This window comes from Gavialis gangeticus, unplaced genomic scaffold (genome assembly GCF_001723915.1).
Source record: "Gavialis gangeticus isolate Ggan-Ray unplaced genomic scaffold, GavGan_comp1, whole genome shotgun sequence".
Taxonomy (NCBI): domain Eukaryota; kingdom Metazoa; phylum Chordata; order Crocodylia; family Gavialidae; genus Gavialis; species Gavialis gangeticus.
Window position 1 is genome coordinate 18,477,291 of NW_017729028.1, and position 21,490 is coordinate 18,498,780.

At 40.2% G+C, this 21,490-nt stretch overlaps 1 protein-coding gene across 3 annotated transcripts in view; it reads right to left on the reverse strand.

Annotated features, from left to right (window-relative positions):
* The window catches only part of SMC6 (structural maintenance of chromosomes 6), a 217,853-nt gene that overhangs the window by 188,436 nt on the left and 7,927 nt on the right, over nt 1–21,490 (reverse strand). For 2 of the 3 annotated variants that reach the window (XM_019520780.1, XM_019520782.1), the window contains exons 2-13: nt 20,551–20,687; nt 17,650–17,798; nt 15,681–15,798; nt 13,597–13,702; nt 12,165–12,301; nt 9,674–9,735; nt 8,850–8,930; nt 5,167–5,268; nt 4,853–4,972; nt 4,531–4,629; nt 3,367–3,513; nt 785–873 (exon numbers count right to left, since the gene is read on the reverse strand). In XM_019520780.1, the coding sequence (XP_019376325.1) occupies nt 785–873; nt 3,367–3,513; nt 4,531–4,629; nt 4,853–4,972; nt 5,167–5,268; nt 8,850–8,930; nt 9,674–9,735; nt 12,165–12,301; nt 13,597–13,702; nt 15,681–15,798; nt 17,650–17,793 (1,205 nt within the window). In that variant the 5' untranslated portion in view covers nt 17,794–17,798; nt 20,551–20,687. The remainder of the gene's footprint in view (nt 1–784; nt 874–3,366; nt 3,514–4,530; nt 4,630–4,852; nt 4,973–5,166; nt 5,269–8,849; nt 8,931–9,673; nt 9,736–12,164; nt 12,302–13,596; nt 13,703–15,680; nt 15,799–17,649; nt 17,799–20,550; nt 20,688–21,490) is intronic. The other variant, XM_019520781.1, reaches the window with a different exon arrangement.

A 21,490-nucleotide genomic window follows, 5' to 3' on the forward strand; every position in this document is an offset into this window, starting at 1 on the left:
TCACACAGGGTGTGGGGTGTGTCCCCCCCCCCCCCCCCCCCAATCACTCAGAAGTTAGACAGCTTGCTCTAAAGCACATATTTTATAATTTTGCAAGTTTTAATTAAGCAACAAAAACATCCAAACATCATTTAAACACACAAGAGCCTTGCTCTTGACTGGTGCGCAAGACATATTCCACCTCTGAAAGACCCAGATTAAATCATGACATTCAGCCAGACTGCACATACAATTGAAATTACCTTTAAAATTCAACATGTGCAAAAGAAAAATGAGCAGTTTGTTAACTGAATAAACAGAAGCAGCATTCTAAGGCAATATATATACGTAACGTAGACTCAATGAATATTTTTTATATGCATCAGATCTGCACAACAATTTTTTGTGCACTTTTCTTCTCTGGGAGAAACTGATTAAGTTTTACATTTTTTTTTAAACACACATACATATAGATTGTGGCAATTTTAGTTAAATTTAGTTCGCGTAATAGTTACTCTGTAACAGCCAGCATTTAGAAAATAAATCCTGTCTCCAAAAACAAACATGGCTTTTGTTTTGTTCAAAACTTCCCTTCCAAATCAATCAAGAGTTTAGCAGAAGCTGCACGCACTGAAAACCTAAAGCATTTAAAATAGCAGACCCCAAGAGGATCATGCATTCACCCCGACACTGCTAAAATATCTAAATAGCTCCTTTATTCTACAAACAATTTTCTTATCTAAAAAAGACAAGCACTTTCACTGCATAACACACCCCTAAATTTAAACACGATGGGGGCATTCACCTATTTTTTAGTTCTGCAATCCGCTTGCGTAGCTGTATATCATCTTTTTCTAGTCGTCTTAATTCAGTTCTGAAACGATTATAAAGAACCTAGCAAGACAATTAGACATATAATTTATTATTCTTATATCGATTGGTTTACTTAGTTTCACAAAACAAAAAAATCTGATCCATCCAATATTTTCATACACAAATACTAACTCCGACTGAGGATATGGACAGATGTACACAGGAAGTGTTTCAAATCCCACCTTAAATATTAAGTGCTTCTAATCTGGAAGACATTAAGAACCATATAAACTCCTCCCACATATAGCCATGGTGGGTTGTATCACTCCACAGCTAGGAGACTGCTGAGTAGGGATCAAAGAATACCTCTCTGCCAGGATTTCCTGGAGGCTTGAGGATAACAATGGAAACAGCAGAGCCTTTGACACCCTGCAACTCTCTGAAGCCTGTCATTGCTTCCTGCCATTGCTGGGCTGGTTAGTTTAGTCTCAAGAGGACTCTTAAAATTTCTCATGCACTGCATTCCCACCAAAACCAGAGAATGGATGTCTACCCTCTCCTTGCCCCAGTTCTTCACAGAACAGAACTGTGAAGTACTGGCTTTGCTCTTCACTTCAGAGAGTCTTCCCTTACCTGGACATGGTCTAAAATTAATTATATGAAATTCAATAAGGACAAGTGAAAAGTCCTGTATTTAGGTTGAAACAATAGCACGTACAAATAGACTGGGGAAATGGCTGGCTAGGCTACAGTACTGCAGAAAAGAACCTAGGGGTTATAGAGGACCATAAGGTGAGGATGAGTCAGTGTATTCTTGTTGCAAAAATAGCCAACAGCATCCTGATCTGTACTAACTAGGAGTATCACTTGCAAATCAAGAGAAATGATTCTTGCATTCCATTCAGCGCTGACAAGGCCTCATCTGGACATGTCCTGTCTTAGGCACTACACTTCCAAAAAAAAAAAAAATATTGACAAATTATAAAAAGGTGAGTGCAGAACATAAAAAATTATTAGAGTTCTGGGAAACTTGACATATGAAGAAAGCTTGAATGCACTGGGATTATTTAGAAAACAGAAGGGGGATTTGAAAAGTCTTCAAATACCTAAAGAGTAGTTATAAAGAAGATGACATGGTTATAAAAAGGAAAGCCTATTCTCTGGAGCCACAGGGAACAAAGACAAGAAGCAATAATCCTGAACTGTAGCAAGGGACATATTGGTTGGATATTAAAGAATAACTCTTACTATTAGGGCGATTAAGCACTGGAACAGGTTACCTGGAGAGGTTGTGGAATCTCCATCTTTGGAAGTTTTTATGAGTAGCTTAGACCAGAAGTGTTCACCCTTTTTGTCTAGTAGGTTGGATGCGTAGTGCCTGGTTCCTCTTCAATCTGGATCTGGCCAATGAAACCAATCAGGCACCCGGGGCAGGTGTGGCCAGGCCCCGTCTGGCCACGCCGAGGGGGACAGGGGACAGGCCAGCTCTGATCTAGCCACGCAAGGGAAAGGGGCATCACACAGTACCAGTCTGGCTGGGCAGAAGGAAAGGGGGCATGGCCCAGCTTTGCAGGGAGAAGGGAGCAGGGCCTAAACTTTTGGGGAGGCACAAAAAGGGAGAAGGCATGGAACAGCCCCAAAGCAGCAGTGCAGGGGAGTGGGCATGGCCTGGCCCCAATCTGGCTGCACAGAGGGAAGGGAGCGCACCCCAGCTATGACCCACTCTACAGGGTTTGGAATTTTGTCAGCAGGGAGGGATGGCATTAACTGCTACTTCTCTCCTGCCACCAAAATTTCCTGATTCCTGGAGAACCCCACACACCAGATTCCAAAGCTCCATGGGCCAAATATTAAGCACCTCTGGTTTAGACAGACTCTTGACTGGGATGGTTTCATCAGGGATGATCCTGGCTTGAAGTGTCAGAGGGGGTTGGACTAGATGACCTTCTAAGGTGCCTTCTAGTCCTACTTTTCTGTGATTCCTGACAGTCCAGCAGACTAGATGGGCCTGCTCCATCCTTACTTTGGCACCAATATATTCCCCCACTACCCACTACTAGATTCAGAGTTATTACTATACTCTGGTAGGGAGAATAACATAACAAACTATTTCAGTTGTTCCTGTTTCATCTGTGTTCACTTTTATATAATTTGCAATGATATGGAGTGCTATTATAGCAAACATCATCTGTTCATTCATTTTCGTAGTACTTTTAAAAGTATCTGAAGCATTACAAACATTACATCTGTCCATGCCCTGAGAAATACATTTTGCAGTACTTTAAAAGAAGTTACAGCTTTAATTTCAAACAAATCACTTCATCAGGATTTGTCTTGTTGCTTTTTTATAATTCCATTAATTACATCAAGTGGGTCCTAATAAATATTTCAAGATTAGTACTCATATTACACACACACTTTCTTTGACCCTAATCCTGTAACCGAAATCAAACAAAAGTCTGCATTTGCAGAGTACCTATGATTTATGAGCCTCTCCCAAGATGCAGGACTTCACCTTGATAAAGCACAATGCAGAATTGTCTCTCTCAGGTTAGAAAGACATTTTCAACCAACCTCAGCTTCATTGTATGCTCTTCTTTTTGCTTGAAGATCTGATTTCAAAGAAACACACTGAGGCTGAAACAGCTGTGCTTCTTCATGTATCTTTTTTAACTGATCTTGGATGGTCTTGTACTTTTCTTCTGCTTCATTTACTTTGACCTTCACAAGATACAGAGTAAATTAGTTCACCTAAAATATTTTTTTGTTTCATCAATACCATTTTGAACTACAGGAAAAAAAATTACTAAGACTTTCTTGTGGGTTTCTGTTTAAATTCTTTTTCCTCCCAAAACATTCCTCCCAGAAGTTATGGAAGACTAAGCTTGTGGTTTAAAGAGGATATAAAAATTTAATTAAAGCTGTGTCCTTCAAATCAAAAAAATTTAACGCAAGGATTCTTGTTGGAATTCTGAGCATTTCGAATGAAGTTCAGCAAAATTAATTAGAGTTGAATTACCAAGTATTTGAATTGTGGAGAGAATGAAAAGATTTTGTTTTTCAAATTTAAATGAAGTAAAACACCAACAGTCAAAAGTATTTTCGTGTACAACTTTATTTTTATTTTTACATTTTCCCCTTTTTTGGATAGTCAGTATACTGACTGAATATAGAAAGCAACCAAACGTACAGAATTCTAAATAGCACCCATCGTCATTTACTCACAATTTTACTGTAATAAGAAAAGATAGAATATTTTGGAAAGAAGTAAAATATTTATATTTAACTATCACTTTAAAATGTATTTCAGTAATCTTAAAAGTAAGAGCAATTATAAACAACTTCATTTAAATAAATGTGTGTTTTTGCTTATATGCAATCAAAATTAGTCACTTATGACAGCCAGCTGACTCCACATAATTCAAATTGATACCCAATATTAAATACCTTCCCCAAACTCCTCAGATCTATCAGCAAATAAGAAAACAGCCACATGCCTGACTGCAGACAAAGAACAAATGACTTTCTTGGGCTAGAGTTGGTCTCCCCTGAACATGGACAAGGCACCACCTTTCTAGTGTGTGAAAGGATGCTAACTTGTCTATTAAACTTCACACTACAAATAAACGAATACATCAAGACAGTTGATATTTATACAGTTACTTGGAGTAAAAGTCAGTAAAAAAAGTGAAAAGAAACTAAATTCAATCAACTTGTTTTAAAGGCAAACATGCCTACCTGCCATTCATTTAGCTTCTGGACATACTTATGTGTACACCCTTCTTCAAGACTGATGCTCTCTTGGATTGGTTTTATTTCTTTTTCTGCCTCACTGACCTGCAATACAAAAAAATTGAAGTACATATCACACTGGTAATAGAGTCACAGAAAAGTAGGGCTGGAAGGGACCTCCAGAGGTCACCTAGTCCAATCTGCTGCATGAAAATTGATGGCCAGCATGGGGAATGAACCTGTATCTGTAGCCTTGGCAGAATCAGCACCAAGGTCAAGATAACCCAAAGATAATTAAGATATTAAGATAGTAAAACAAGAAAGTTACCACTGCCCAAGCCATTTTGTTTTTCAATTCTTCTAGATAGTTTCGCATTTCATTCACAACCCCAATGGTTTTATAACGTTCCTTTTTTTCCACATAGTGTTGCTTTAGTTCTCGAAGACACTAAAAGTAAAAAGATTTAAATGTTAGGGACCATAAAAGGCTGTGGTGCAATATGAAGTTTTAGAAATAATTTTTCATATTACCCAAGCAAATCCCATTTCAAGTTCAACTTGTGTTGCACAGTAGCTATATCTGTCAGATAACTGCACAGTGCTCGTACCTGTAGCAAGTAATCACTATGTATTTTCACATACCTCTACTCCTTGCTCTATCTGAAGAGATGTGTTTTCTTTAGTTTTCATAATGTATGAATAATCATCTTTCATCTGCTCCAGCTGGGTTGCCTTCATAAAGAACTAATCAAAGAAGAAAGATCTAAGCTTCAGTTTTAATTGACTGTCATTTTTTTTTTTAATTGAATGTTACGTTCAAACTGTCATACAAAGAAAATTCATTGACTGTTCAGGGTATTCAGAGCATTGTTTAAAAAAAAAAAGCGCACATACCCACACAAACAAAACAAAGTCACCTGATCTTAAAGAAGCAGGAACAACACAGGTACAACAAAAACTTATCAACCTGCAATACACCCTCTGGGAGCCGAGCCCTATATTGCCACGACTCACACAGAGGAGAAAGAAAAATCAGTTTCCACAAACATTTTGAAGGCTGCCAAGTTTACATAATTAAGTTTCATTATTTTTAAATTTCTTTCAATACATGCTATTTGTAACTCTCTGAAAACTTGAAACTGGAGTATTTGCTGGTTAAGAGAACCTACACTTTTTCCAAATATACCTCTCATCTGCTGTCCTAAAGGGATCTAGAAAACCTAACTATAGATTTTCAAATAAAAGGAAATTAGGAAATAAATCCATAAAATCATAGAAAAATAAGGCTGTCAGGGAATTCAGGAGGTCATCTACTCCAGTGTTTCTCAACCTGTGGGTTGCAGTGCAAAAGCAGGTCACAAGAATATTCGAAAGGGTCGGGAGCAAGTCCCAGAAAGATGCGGGAAAGCGTGGGTTTCCCCTTGCAGGCTGGCAACATTCCTGCAACGCCTGCCTGTCCAGCAGGGGAAAGGGGTAGGAAGGCCCTTTGTGGGTGGCGGCACTGGGGCTGGTGCCCATACTCGCAGGGGCAGGCTGGACAGGAGAAACTGCTCAGGGGACTGATGGGTCCATGACCAGGCATGGCACAGGAGCCTCAGCCCAGGGCAGAGGGGGAGCCACAGGCCTCCCCTCCTCTTTCTTCCAGCCCATGCCAGGCCAGACTCACTCCACTGCCACCCGCATGAGCTGGAGCCACTACAGTCACCACAGTCTGGCTCCCCTGCTGCGTCCGACCCTGGGTGCAGCAGGCTGTGGGTTGGGAGTGAGGAGCACCAGCATGGCCTGGAGAAGGGGGCATAGGGGACTGCTGGCCGGGAGTGAGGGGGACTGGCAGGCCCAGGGGACTGTGGGTTGGGATTGGCCAATATTTATAATGGGTCCTGGTACAAAAAAGGTTGAGAACACTGATCTACTCCAACCTCTGCTGAAATCAGGATCATCCTGAAATGTTTGTCTAACCTGCTCTTAAAAACTACAAGCTCTCTAGGCAACTTGTTCCAATGTTTAACAACCCTCACAGCTGGAAAGGTCTACTTCAGCAGGGGTCAACCTTTTTGGCAGGAATGCAAAAATTAGCTCCACATCCTCCCTGAATGCAACACCAATCCCTTTCCCCTGCCCTATCTCCAACTGTGCTTTCTTCCCCCTCTTCAACCTGCCATGTGCCACACAGAAACTGCCTGTGCTACTGGTGGCACTCATGCTGCAGGTCAGCCACCCTAATCAATCTCATGTCCAACCTCAATGTCTCTTGCTGCAATTTAAGAACATTACTTCTTGTCCTATCCTATGTGATGAAAGAGAAGTTTTTCACCATTCTCTTTATAACCAACTTCCATACATTCAGTACTGTTATCAAATCCCCTCATACTTTTCTCATTTCCATTGAATAATCCAAGCTTTCCCAACTCTTCTTCCTAAATCATGTTTCCTAGACCTCTGATCATTTTCGTTGCTCAGCACTGTAATCCTTCCAATTTGTCCACATCTTTCTTGAAGTACACCACTACTTCAGTCAAGGCACACTACATTCACTGCTTTCCCCCACAGCCATGGAGCTTGTCATCTTAACATAGAAGAACTTTTGACACTGCCTCCCACAATGATCTCATTAACAAGCTAAGGAACTACAGACTAGACAAAAGTACTGAAAGATGGATATACATCCGGTTGGATCACCCTGCCAAATGTGTAGTCATCAATGGCTCAATGTCTAGTTGGGAATATCAGCTGGGGCGAAGGGTCTGTCCTGGTCTGGTATTGTTAACATCTACATTAATTATTTGGACAATGGGACTGGGCAAATGCCTAGCAAATCTGCAGATGACACTAAGTTATTTGGAGATGCAGACATTCTGGATAGTAGGCCTAGGATCCAGAACGACCTAGATAAATTGGAAAAATGTATCAATCAATCAGATAAGATTCCACAAGAACAAGTGCAAAATCCTCGACTTAGGACAGAATAACCACAGACACAAATGCAGATTAGGGAATGAACTGGCTACAGTACTGTACACAAGGACTTGGGGGCTATGGTGGACCATAACCTTAATATGAGCCAACAGTACACTTTTGCAGCAAAAGAAGGCAATAGTATCTTGGGGTGTATTAACACGAGTGTCACCTGCAAATCAAGGGAAGCAATTCTTTCACTCTATTCAGCACAGGCAAGGCCTCATTTGGAGTACTGTGTCCAGTTTAGGGCCCCATAGTTCAAGGATTGTGAGCAGTTTCGAATGAGTCCAGCCCAAAGCAACAAAAATAATTAGAGGTCTGTAAAGCATGTCTTATGAGGAAAAGCTGAAAGAACTAGGGTTATTTCCAAGCCCCCAAGCTCTGGAACAGCCTGCCATCGGAGGTGGTTCAAGCACCTACATTGAACACCTTCAAGACTAAATTGGATGCTTATCTTGCTGGGATCCTATGACCCCAGCTGACTTCCTGCCCTCTGGGCAGGGGGCTGGACTCTATGATCTTCTGAGGTCCCTTCCAGCCCTAATGCCTATGAAATCTATGAAATTCAGTCTGTAGAAGAGAAGACTGAGGGGAGATTTGATAAAAGTCTTCAAATACCTGAAGGGGATTATAAAGAGGATGGAAATAGCCTTATCTCTGTGTCCACAGGGATCAGAACTAGGAACAATGGTCTCAAGCTGCAGCAGAGAAAGTTAAGTTGGAGATAAGGAGGAACTTTCTGATTGAGTGTGCTCAAGCATTGGAACCAGCTACCTAGAGAAGTTATAAAATCTTCATCCTCTGAAATTTTTTAGACCAGTTTAGACAGAGACTTGCTTGGGATGGTTCAGTCAAGGATGATCATGAGGTCTCTTCCGGCCCTGCTTCACTATGATCACCTTGTTATCCTCTGCACAAATGTTCAAAGATAAAAGCCCATGGCTGTACAATTTACTTTAGCCAATTTGTTGGGCATGCTAAATTAAATCTCATCTGGCCCTGCTGACTTAAAAGACATCCATCTTCCCTAAATAATCTATAATCTGTCCTCTCCCTTCTCTATTGTTGCTCTCACTATGCTCGTCTGATAGCCGATCTTATTGGTGAAGATTGAAATAATGGACTTCAGTACATCATCCATCATTAGATTACCCTCCTTGTTTAGTAAGGCACCTATATGCTAACGAACTCTTCCTCTTACTTTATATATTGAATGCTTTTTGTTGCCTTTTTACACCTCTCGCTAACTCAGTTTATGCCTTGGCCTTCTTGATTTTCCTACTACATGACTGAGCTATACCTTTACACTAATCCTTAGGCCAACTGAATTTTAATTCCTTATTTAAATACCAACTGATTTTATTTACCTTGTACTTGTCACCTTCATTTTTAGACTGTAAGAAATGCTTGCTCATCTCTTGGGTTAAAACAGACACAGGATTATCTACCTATAAACAGCAAATAATTAAACGAAAACTTGAGAACAAAATAGTAATTTTAAACTGGTTGAATATCCCTGAAAGTTAGCAAATCAACAGAAGTGGGAACTGAAACCGCCCGTTATATCCCACATGTCTGCTGCCAAAGTGGTTAAAAAAAACAAACTGAAAGCACCACAACTTTAGGTCAAACAATCCAGTCTGAACTAGAGAGCAGCAGTCAGATCCTAAGAGGCTTTTCTATTATTAGTCTTGATTAATTCTATGAGAGAATACATCCAAAAACACTGTTAAACATGGGTTTTATGTGCAACACAGGTTAATATTCTGTTTATTACTTAACAGATAGAAAACTAACCAAAACAAATTTATCTCAGAACTGGATGATAAAAAGACCTATTTGCAGAAGGTGAAAAAAAGAAGCTCCAATTAAAGGGAGAAACAAGGGGAGCCACTGAGCAGGCTTAAAATTCTTGGGACAGGTAACAAAACTTCCAGGTTATAAGTCACAGTTGGTGTGTTTATCTACGTAGCTGCCAAGAAACACTCATTTTCTGCAGAAGACAGTTTTTTAAAATCAATTTTTAGCTTTTATATCTGTGAAAGGAGCTTTGAATATGAACTCAAATAGTACTGGGTTAGCATAAAAAGGTGCAAAGTGATGTTGCTTTACAAATGCAGACTTCTACTTTTATGAGAAAAAACTGAGTTTAAAACTATAAACATGAACTACAAAACATATTAGCAATTACCTGTATGTTAAAATGATCCAATATTGCTATAAGTTCCTCTTTCTTACAAGAAATTGAGGTCCCTGAAGGCATACGAAAAAAAATAAAACCAGAACATAGACTAGTTAGCAAACAAAATTGCAAATAAGTATAAAAAATTTCAACTCATTCAAAAAACTTAGGGCATCTATAAACGTGACCGAGCTCTGCTCTGATGTGTGCTAATTAGTACACGTTGGAGCAGACTCGATTAATCAAATTGGCTGCGAGCCTGTGGAGCATGTTAATTAGCGTGATACGTCAGCCTCTGCATCATGTGTATTCAGCATCCCTGCATTTCATAATGGTGGCAGGGGCATTTTAACTAAAGCCAATGGAATGAGCACCGCTTGCCCACCTCCACACCAGAGCATGTGTATAGATGCCCTTAGTGTTCACACTGAAATAAGAATATAGTCAATATCTTCCCAACAGTGTTAGGATTGAGGGAAAGATTTATATCCCATGCAAATATACTAAATAAAGACAGAAAATTTTATCTATTAAAAATAGAGGTGGTACTTTTAAAAATCTATCCAGTGGTTTTAAGAATCTCTCTTTTGAAGCCAGTGATGAAAAACTGGTTTAATGTTACTACTCTTTCCATTTTCACCTGCTCAGAACTCAGAATGATCGATGTGGGAAAATCTTCAAGAACCTAGTTCAGTCTTCTGCACCAGGGGTTCCCAACCCCCAGGCCTCAGCCTAGTACCAGGCTGTGAAGGGTTGGCTGCTGGACCAGAAGCAACCGCGAACTGGCAATCCGTGGACTGGAAGTGACCAGCATACTGAAGGCTGGCAGCCGACTGGTCATTGCTGGTCCACAGTTTGCCAGTCTGCGGTCCCTTCTGGTCCATGGTTTGCTGGTCCTCAGCATAAAAAGGTTGGGAAACCCTGCTCTCCACCAATACAGGATGCATTATTCTAAACCAGTGAAGGCCAACCTTTTTAGCAGGTGTGCCACAAATTAGACCCACACCCTCCAAGCGCCACTCCAATGCCCTTCCCCAGTTCAGTTTGCTGCTCTGCTTTCTGCTCCAAGTCATATGCTCCCTGTCTCATCCACTGCACTTTCTACATCCTTTCCTGCCCAATTTTATGCTTTGCTTCCTGCTTTTTGCCCTGTCTGCATCTGTGCTGCCTGTCCCCTCCCCAATTTGCCATGTGCAACACAGAGGCTGCCTGTACCGCTTTTGGCACCCATGCTGCTGGTTGGCCATCCCTGTTCTAAGCCATCCTGGAAAGAAGTATATCCAAACTCTTCTTGAAAACCTCCAATGAGGGAGGTTCCAAAATTACTTTATACCATTAAACCCATAGTCCTTTCTGTCCTTAGAGTTAAAAAGCTTTTCTTGACATTTAAATTTAAATCTCTTTTTGCTGCAGTGCAAACCCATTGTCACATGTCCTGCCCTCTGTGGCAAAGGAAGTCAACTGTTCTCCCTCTTCTTTATGGCAGGTTTTTAAATAATTAAAAACTGCTATGATGACTGCCCCTTGCCCAAACACCACCAGCAGCTTTTGTTCTTACTAAACTACAGTTATCTCAATATTTCCTCATACAATTCTTTTAATTTCTTTGACGCTCATCACTGGATCCTATCCAGTTTCCCTACATCCTCTCTAAAATGTTGTGATCAAAACTAGGCACTGTACTATTACGGCTGACGCCTACCCAGAGCAAAAGTAGCATAGTTCTATCACTTCTTATGTATAATAATATTTCTGTTAATATGGCCCCACACAGCATTGTATGAGAGCAAGAGATAATTTTTTATCTGTATTATAAAAAAAGTACATAGATTAAAAACATCCAATTAAACATAATCTATTAAAAACAAAAAACCCCACATGGGGCTATGAATCAAAATAACCATGCAGCAAAAGAGAATCACTCAATCAAGTAACAAAGGAGAAAACCCTTGCATCTCCCTTATCCCCATACCAGTGATCTTCCACAGTAGGCAGGGCTGTCTGGGAGGCCCTACCTACATTAGGATGCAAACTGGCTTACATGTTGCTTTAGGACAAAGCGTCCAAATTTAATGCTAAGATGTGTTTGAATAAGGATATGAGAGACATGGAGGGCATCAGAGCTGAACCTGGTGAGCCGGTTCTGGCAGCTCTTCAGTGTCACTATCTCAGCGTAGGCCAGGAGAAAGCTGCTCAGGTACATAACACTTCTCTCAGCTACTCATGAAAACATGCATGCCGTCTCACTTAACTCTAAGGAGAGAGAGCACATGCATGCAAGCATACACACACACACACACAACAGAAATCAAAAAAGTGTGAGATCATCACATTACTGAGTCCTGTTGAGTCTGCGATCCATCATAACCCCCATATCTGCTACTGCCTAGCCAATTATTCTCCCTTCTGTATTTGTTTCTTCTTAGGAAGTACCTAATCTTTCATACAGAAAAATATTATAAATGCTTTAAATAATTAAAAAAAAGAAATATCACCAAACCTGATTTGCTTTTCAGTTTATAACTACGACTTCCATCCGCGTTAATACGCTGACTGACAACAATAGAATCACCATAAACATCTGGCTTAAAGGCATCTCTACCTTGGTTTCGTAATGTTATTGAAACATCTGCAGAACTAAAACAAACAAACAAACAAATTTCCAGTTGTATTTGATTCATCCAACAAGACTTCACAGCAGCAGATTTTCAAATCCTGTTTATAAAACAAGTCAAATTTAGTTGGGACGTTTTCATCTAAATTCTGGCTCAATATTCTGGCTTAAATACTATGGTCATTCTGTGATTTGTGTTTGCCTAGGACATATGTAGGTCTGGAAACAACTTTCTTAGGTTAAAACTGTGGTAAGCTGACAGCTGTATGGATTATGCAAAGTCATGGTTAGACCATTTCTATGATAAGAACCTCATTTGAATAAGAAAAAAGAAAACAAAACCCACAATCATGAAATTTAAAATTTGATGGCAAAGGACACAGAAACCAGTAGACATATAAAAAGGTCTAATTTGGGACTTGAATGCTTTCCATCGACCCCTCCCAACTCAATGAAGGCCTAACAAATTAAACCTAAAGAGCTAAGTCACCAGGGCCCCACCAGGCATACAGCATGGACACCCCCCCACACACACTCACTGCTGCACTGTGCACCCCCGCACTGCTGCACTGTGCACCTGTCTGGGCACTGGGCCTTTCCCACTATTGTGGAATTACCTATCCCCACCCTACATGGCTCTGGCCCCACATCCCCAACCCCTTGCAGCCTCCAATAGCACCCCGCCTCATTGCATAAGGCAGGAAGTGGCAGCCAGAGGAAGGAGAGGGTAGCTTGGAGACTCCAGCTGCTATTGCCAGAGTGGTGCCTGGGTGAAGGCCTTGGGTCTGCTTATTAACCCCAAGTGAGACCCCGTACATTGCCAGTTGTACAGTTCTGGCTTAGTACATTAGTGAGCTTTCTACTTTATGCCCTGATGGGTGTATATACAAAGCAATCAGATATAAACGTAGGGAAAACATAGTTCAGTCCCAAAATAAGGTCACCATTGAAAAAGACATAATATTAGCAACTCAAAATAAAGCAGCGTCTAAATAAAATTAGGCTGGGGTGAGTGGCGGTGGGATTCTTAAAAAAATATTTAAACAAATTCTGAATTTGTCAAGCAAGAAGAAACTAAATCTAAATGAAATGGTTAAAGGGATACCTGACTAAACTAGTTAATATATTAGGTATAATATAGGCATTCCAGGTATTACACTTCATTTTCAAAATATATGAATGTGTGGTTGTAAAACCTTATTTTTTATTCCAGTAATCCTGACCCACCAAACAGCATGAAAAGTTAGGCAAGTTACAACTAAGTTAAGATTCAAGACAGATCTCCACAAACACATTAACACAACAACATTTCACTTACGACTCTCCATCTTTTACAAATACTTTTAAAGAGGATCCTCTATTAGTTGTGGTAGCTTTTCCACCAAGACCAACAATAAGAGCAGTTAATACAGCACTCTTCCCACCTATTTAAAAAAAAACATGTAAATGTTTTATGAACCAAAATTGTATTGTTAAAATGCAATTAAATAACAATTTATATTTTCAACCAAAACTCCACACATTTAAATTACACTGATAATACTGACATTTGAATAAAAAAATATAAGAATAGTATGCTAACCATTCATTTTTTTTGCAAAATATTGACAACTTTTCCAACATCTCTCTCACGAAAAGTTGAGTTCAGCATTAAATTTAAATTATAAGGAACCCACTTAACTTATGTACAGTTCAAGAAATTTCCACTGTTTTTCCTAACACTTTTTGGCATTGAGTATTCATTTAATTTCTTTCCCCCTCAAAATCAAACAAGGAAACTTACAGTGAACACCCCTGGGGGAGGCTGTAAGCACCCCTGGGGGAAACATGGGGAGCATGTACCTCCTGAATTGGTGTATGGGGCAAGGACAGGCTGTAGACTTGGGGCCAGGGGCTGCACCAGCCTCTTCCCCGCAGGAGTTGGCCAGGGTTGCGCTTGGGGCGAGTTGGGCTGGGGTGAGTGGCGGTGGCGCTAGGAAGGGGGCTACAGGATGGGCTTCGGACATCCCAAAAATTTGCTATAGCTACCCCATAGCACCCCTCCCAGCGCTGCTGCCACCCACCCCACCCCACCTGGAAAGCACCACTGGCTCAGCCCCCGTCGCCGGGAAGAGGCTGGCGCAGCTTCTGGCCCTAAGCCTGTAGCCTGTCCTTGCCCCATACACCAATCCAGGGGGCACATGCTCCCCATGCCTCTCCTAAGGGTGCGGGCAGAGATGGGAGCCCCTCCACCCATGACTCCATCACGTGCTCCGTCTTGGCTGGGCAGTGCTGGACCTGCTGCAGCCCCACTCCCTCCCTGACTGTGGGGGCCGCGATCTGCCCCCACCCCCCAGATGTACTGGTCAGATGCTGGTCTCCAAGCTGCTGGGCTGCATTCCTGGCGGTGTGCATACTGCAACTGCACACATGCATGTGCCATTTATTGGTGACATTATCAGCCAAAAACCTGAATGCTGATAATGTCAATCTTCCTTTTACTTGTACCAATATGATATGGACCGATATACTGGTGTATTTCTACCTAATTAATATACAAGTAAACCAGACAAAGGGACCTTTCCCAGATGCTCGTGACACACACACAGATCTCCTCCTGGCAAACAATTACAAAATTTCCCAAAAATGTAACTAGAATACAATATAAAAAGACTGAAGATGAAAGACAAAATATATAAAGGAACTTAGGAAGACTAAGTACTTAAGTCCAAAAATATAATAATCACAATCATCTGCCGCACCAAATCTTTGATAAGCAAAATACCCAGGTGCCTAAAATTACTATTTCCATATGAACTCAGAAGCATCTTTACATTTACAGAACTGAATAGCCTCTCATGCCTTATTTTCCCATCAGGATCCATGAACTGCATGTTCCTTCACGAATGTCCCTTCAGGAGCGAAATCCAATAAGCACACTCAGAGCAGGCTGACAGGATGGGGCTCTGCACAAGACAGAAGCACATTTCTACTGCCCAAAGAGAATAAAGTGGTGTCCCCTATATGCAAAACCTAATGGTTGAAGCATTCAACCAAGAGCTAGGACACACAAATTAAATTCTCTTAATTGTTCAAGATGAATTGGCCCTGCAAAAGAGAGTAAAATCTAATGGTCAGGGCATTCACCAATGGCAGGAGGTTCTAAGTTTTTGTCCTATAACAGGAAATGTTAAAACAAAATGTTTCAAATGTAAATGGTCAAGAACCCAAGAAAATCCTTCCCAGGTGAGTGCAGCAGCCTAGCTTAGAGAGTTTTGCTCCTGCACTTCCTTTCACTGGACCTAGAGTTTTCAGTTCATTTCTTCTTAGCATCATAATGCTCTTGCCCCTTTATGGATCTAACCCCTAGTATATGAATATTTAAAAGTAAACAAAAATACTCTGGAGCAATTTAATACTTACTTCCATTGTTTCCCACCACAAAATTGACATTGGATCCAAACTGAAAGGGTCCGAGCATCGAGTGGCACATAAAGTTTTTTAGTTGGATGCTTTCAATTATCCCAACCTCCCCTGAAGTCTACAAAAATATAATACAATTGCATAAATTAATTAAAATAAAAACAATCAATGAAGGTAAAGTATAATAAGAAATCAAAAAGGCTGAATGATAATAACATGACAGCAAGTAAATTAAGCAAAACAGAACAATTAACAGAAGTGTTTGAGATAATGCATGCTAATTACATGACATTATCGATAACCCATAGTTGGTGGTGTCAATCAGTTACCCATCTTCATCACTTACCAAAGATACTTTTAGTTTCCCCTTCTTAAATTATCTTAAATACCTTACATGTGAGGATTATATGTTAGTGTTCGGATACCATATTGCAATTGGTGTACTTCATATCAACAGAGTAACATTTTAGAATGTCCTTTACTCCTTTTAGCTGATGTGTAACAATTTCTGGTTAGGAGGTTAGGAAGAAGCAGCTGAAATTAGAAGCGGAAGGGATAAAGCCCTGGTAAAAATTGATACTCTTCCTGCCCCTTCCTTCCCCTGTTTTATAAACATCGTTTTAGTTTTGAGGCACCCAACAGTACGTTATTTCCTAAAAAGTTCTTGATAAAAAACACAGAACGACCAATGTCACGAGAAATTCAGACTCCTAGTCCTCGATATTTTTAAAGATATTTTTAAGTAATGCCTTGCATTAGACATTACTGCATTTGCACTTTAAAAGGATTCCTGAGATTTAAGAAAAAATATTTACCTTATTATGAGTCAACTATTATAAAAGGTGGTAAGAATGGGAGTGTATTTATAGCCAAAAATGTTTCACCAATATAAGCCACTTTAGTATTGTCACTACAGTTATGTGGGGTACATTTAACAATCATTCAAAAATGCTCCTTCATAGGCAGTCCTTTCTCTTTCCAGTATTTTCCTCTTTCTCTCTATCACCAAAGCACAGCTGTACAAGGTATTTGGTTAATCATCCACTAAATCAAATACTATTTTCTTAACTTCTGCAATTGTATGGACAGTTTGAAGCACTCCAACCCCCAGAAAGCCTCAAATTCAGTGCCATGCATATATGCACCTGCCTCTTCACTTGTGGAACACTTAAATATTGCCACAGAGGCATACAGCTGTACCATGCTCCAGTCAGGATGCTGGACAGCAGGAACCCCTCCCCCCCTTGGCCTTTGGAGGTTACTGAAGGCAGTCAAATGCACGGGAGACCACTCACTGGCTGTCCACAGAGCAGAGCACTGTGGGATGCCAGAGGATCAATGGAGCATACTTATATTTCAAGAAGCATTAGAAGAAGAAACATTTCAAGATATTGCTAATTTTTTTAAGGGTTATCTTCAGGTATGCACTTCAAACAATGAGGATACAAAGGCACTTAGAGCGCTTCAAAGAGCACATCCTATCCATGGTCTTGATTGACTAGATTGACTATATTTGTGAAGCAACTGACTGGTAAGTTGCCAGTGTAATTCATGGTTTTTGATTTTAAACAAAGAATAATTATCACAACTATATGCCTTAAAACATTTTTAAAAAGTCAGGACTACAGCAAGCTGTGGAAGTTATAAGATGAACAGATTGCACTGAAAGGCTGTCCACAATATGTTGATACATTTGAATCACAGGTTATGGCTATAAACTCCCTGAAAAATTATACTAGAAGAAAGGATATTTTTCAAAAGGTAACTGCAGACAATTGCTCTGAAGAAGGCCATACAATAGAAACATCACTGCTAGCTTTTATTTCCATATTGCTATTACTGCAGCCTACAGGCAAGATGCTTGTTTTACTGGCAACTGGAATCAGTGCACTAAATTTATACCATGATTTTTTCCTCTTTTCTTCATTAGTTCAATTTCAAACAGGATATACTACAATTTATAGCTTACCAACTGTGAGAAAGAATTGCTGCCAGATGCTAGATGTGAATACTCTGCTTCATCAGGTTCATCATCACATTCATCTACATCTTCTTGTCTTAGCCTTTTATGGCCTCCAGATTTAGAAATACTTTCCTCTTTTCTCTTACCCATCAGTACTAGAAAATAAAAATAAAAGGTATATCATTAGTTTCAGTCACTTGATTAAATGCACCAACATGTTTAGGACTATCTATTGAACATACTGAAAATAAAAATTAATGATCACAACAAGCTACGGAAAGAAAGAGAAAGATCAACCCAATTATTATGGAGCAATGCTAAGAACTACCAGTAAGGGAAGCAAAATTAAAATTAAAGTCAAGCTAAAAAAAGAAAGAGAGAGAGAAACTCAATGCATAAGCATAAAGAACAGACAACAAAAAAAGTCATCCAGGTCCAAGACCAGGCAAAAATATAGAATGCAATAATCATATACCATCCCAGACAAATGCCTAACTAGCCTCTTCTTGAAAGCCACCAGTGAAGGGGATTCAACAACTGTCTTGGCAGCTTATGACACTGTCCTACTGTTCTGACTGCATGGACATTCTGGCTGCCTACAGACATTAAAAAAAAAAAAGTGCTTTACATTAAAATTTGGCACACTCCTGCCCAAGCCCAGAGCATACCCAGAAGAGGCAGCATGTAAATTCGATCTGGCTCTGCAGCATCAGGTGCTGCAGTGGGCTTCTTTGGTGCTTTTAGCTGATTCAATCAGCTATTCGATAAAAGCACTACAAAGTCCTGCTTAAGCACCCAATCTATACAGACAACTGCAGAGCCGAGTCAAAATAACATGCAGCTTCCTCCAGTAAAGCACGTTTTTTCCACATCTGCAAGCAGCCTCTAATATTTAATCTGGATCTGCTTTGCTGCTGTTTAAACCCACTGCTTCATGCCCTGCCCTCTGCAACAAGAACACTTATTTCCCCACTTTACACCATATTTTCAAATATGTGAAAGCTGTTATTATGTTCCCTCTTAATCTCCAAGCTAAACAAACCTGCATGACCCAGTTTTTCTCTTGTATTGCTTATTAATCCCAACCCCTTTTATCTTTTTTTGTCACTTGTCTCTGGATCCTCTCCACTTTTTCCACAACCTTAAGTGGTCATAGAACCCAGAACTGAACAGTTCTGTAGCTGAGGCCTAACTAGCACCATGTAGAGTAGTACTCTTACGTCCCATGTGTTACACACTATACTCCTGTCAATGCAGCTCAAAATTGCATTTGGTGTTTTTGGTAACTGAATCGCACTGCTGATGGAGGGCAAGCCCTCCCCCACACAGATTCTTCTGAGCAATATGACTGCCTAGGCATCTCCCATTCTGTTTTTGGATTTCTTTTTTTCTTAGAAAAAAAGCATCTTACATTTGTTTTCACTGAATTCCATCCTGTTGCTTATTTTCCAGTTTTCTGTGCTGCCAAGACTCTTCTTCATGCCGATAATAGCTCTCCAATTTTTAGAACTCATTCCAGTTTTGTGTTATTTTGGATAGTAACCAGGAAGCTCTCTATTCCTGAAGTCAAATCTTTACAATAATTTCAACTATAATTTAACTACTCTGTTTGTGGTTATTCAGCCAGTTACATTTACACTTGTTAGTCTACTTAGTCCACTTTTCTTTAGCTTACTTTAGTTTTTGTAAACTGGCATATCAGACAGTATCAAAAACCTTACTAAACCCAAGTGTATATTATGTTCACTGCATTTCCCACATCCACTGAATTTGTTACCATGTCAAACAGAACAATAAAGCTGGCATAATTTGTTCTTAATAAATCCATGATGGCTTCACCCCTTCCTCCTCCAAGTATTTACCAATTGACAGTTTTATAATTTGCTCCAGTAATTTCCCAGGTATTGAACTGAGCAGTTCCCTGGGTGCTCCCTTTTAGAGATGAGCACTACATGAGGCTGTCTCCAGTCCTCTGGGACCCTTCCATGGCTCTGCAAATATTGGTAACTCGGAGCCAGGATTTCTTCAGCAATGAATTTTGCGATGAATTTTGGCAGGCACTGCTGACTTGAAATCAAGTTTGGAAACAGTTCTCCAACGTGCTCTTTACTTATCGGGATCTGTACTCTTCTTCTTCATCTGTATTAATGTTGTTAGCTGTACCATCACAGTTTGTTTCTGTGGTGAAGCCTGAAGCAAAAGAAACACTGGGCAGCTCCGCCTTTGCATCTTCTGTGAATAGATCGCTGTCACAATTTAATCAGTGGATCCAGTTTCCTCAGTCATTTTTTGCTGTCTGACATTGTATAATCCCCCACCCTGTTTTTGTCTTTATCCCTTATCTTCCATTTATCATTTTTTGCCTTTGTTTTCCTAATTTTGTCCTTGCAAATTCTTGCTATTCCTTGATATACTTCCTTAGTGACTTGCCTTCCATTTCATTCACTCCACATTTCTCTCTGGATTTCAGCTCCTTTTGCAGTCTCAGTCTCCTTGTCATTGTTCTCTTTACTCCATGTTGGAATAGCTTCTTGTTGAGCCTTTAACTACTACATCCTTTTAGATCTGCCGGACATCCTGGGCCCCTTTACCCTTCAATCTGTTTGCCCATGGGACTTCACCTACTATTTTTCAGAGACCATTGAAATCTCTTTGGAATCCAGCATCCTTGCTGTGCTTATCTTGTGCCTTCTCTTTCTTATGGTCTTGAATTCTATTATACCATTATTACTTGCTTCCAAATGCACATTATATTCACATTCATTATTGATTCTTCTTTATTAATCAAACAGTATCCAAGATAGACGATGCCCCAGCTGTACCCTGAACTGACTCAACTTACTGGAAATTTTATGCATTGCCATATTATTATTCCAACAGATATTAGGAAAGTTAATTAATACTAACCTCCTTGAAGAATACCTCATACTCTGTTTCTTTCCATTTTGGGGACATCTATTAGACCACCATCCCAATATCACTGTTGCTGTTCTCCCCTTTATCTTCAAGCAACCCTCAGATTTGTTCCTTTCTTCCTTCTGAACCTGAGCGGACACATATATTCTTAATCTACAGTATTAGTACTGCTTCCTTTTTTCCTACACGTGTCCTTCTGAAACAAAATATACCCCTCAATCTTGATATTTTCTGATTATAGCAGTTATGCTACCAAGTTACCGTAAAGCCAATTAAATCATAGTTTCCATATATACAAATACTAGCAAATCATCTTGCTTGTTATCCATACTCCTTGTGTTTGTATATATAAATCAAAGATGCTGCGTGGGCTTCCCTATTGCTTCTCTCCTGTCATCTCTTTTTTGCTAGACTGTAGCTCCTGGATCTTTCACAATTAGACCTTCTCTCTCAATCTTCCTCCCTCAGTGTTCAATATACTGTGGTCAAAAGGTTTGTTTTCACCATCCTCAACAGCACTTAGTTTAAAGGCCCCCCCACCAGGTTAGCCACACAGTCCCCAAATATACTCTTCCCATTCTTTGTCTGTTCAGGGTCATTTCCAGCAGTATCAGCTAAGCCTGCATGGACAAGCAGGAATGGAAAAGCAAGAAGGATGAGCCAGCTCCTAAAAGCTTTGGCCCCCTCTACACATGACAATTATTGTGCAATTAACTGACCAGCTACAAGTGCAAACCTACTGCACAATAAAAAGCTTCCACCTCACAGCCTCAGGCCCCCCACTACCTCTGCCCCTCCTGCAACCTCCTACCACCCCCCACCTCTCAACCTCATTTACGCTTTCTTCTCCTCGTCCCCCCCACTTGCTCTGCAGCAACGCTTATTTTACTTAAGACAAAGATCCCTGTAAAGCCCAAAAATCCCTGTGGGG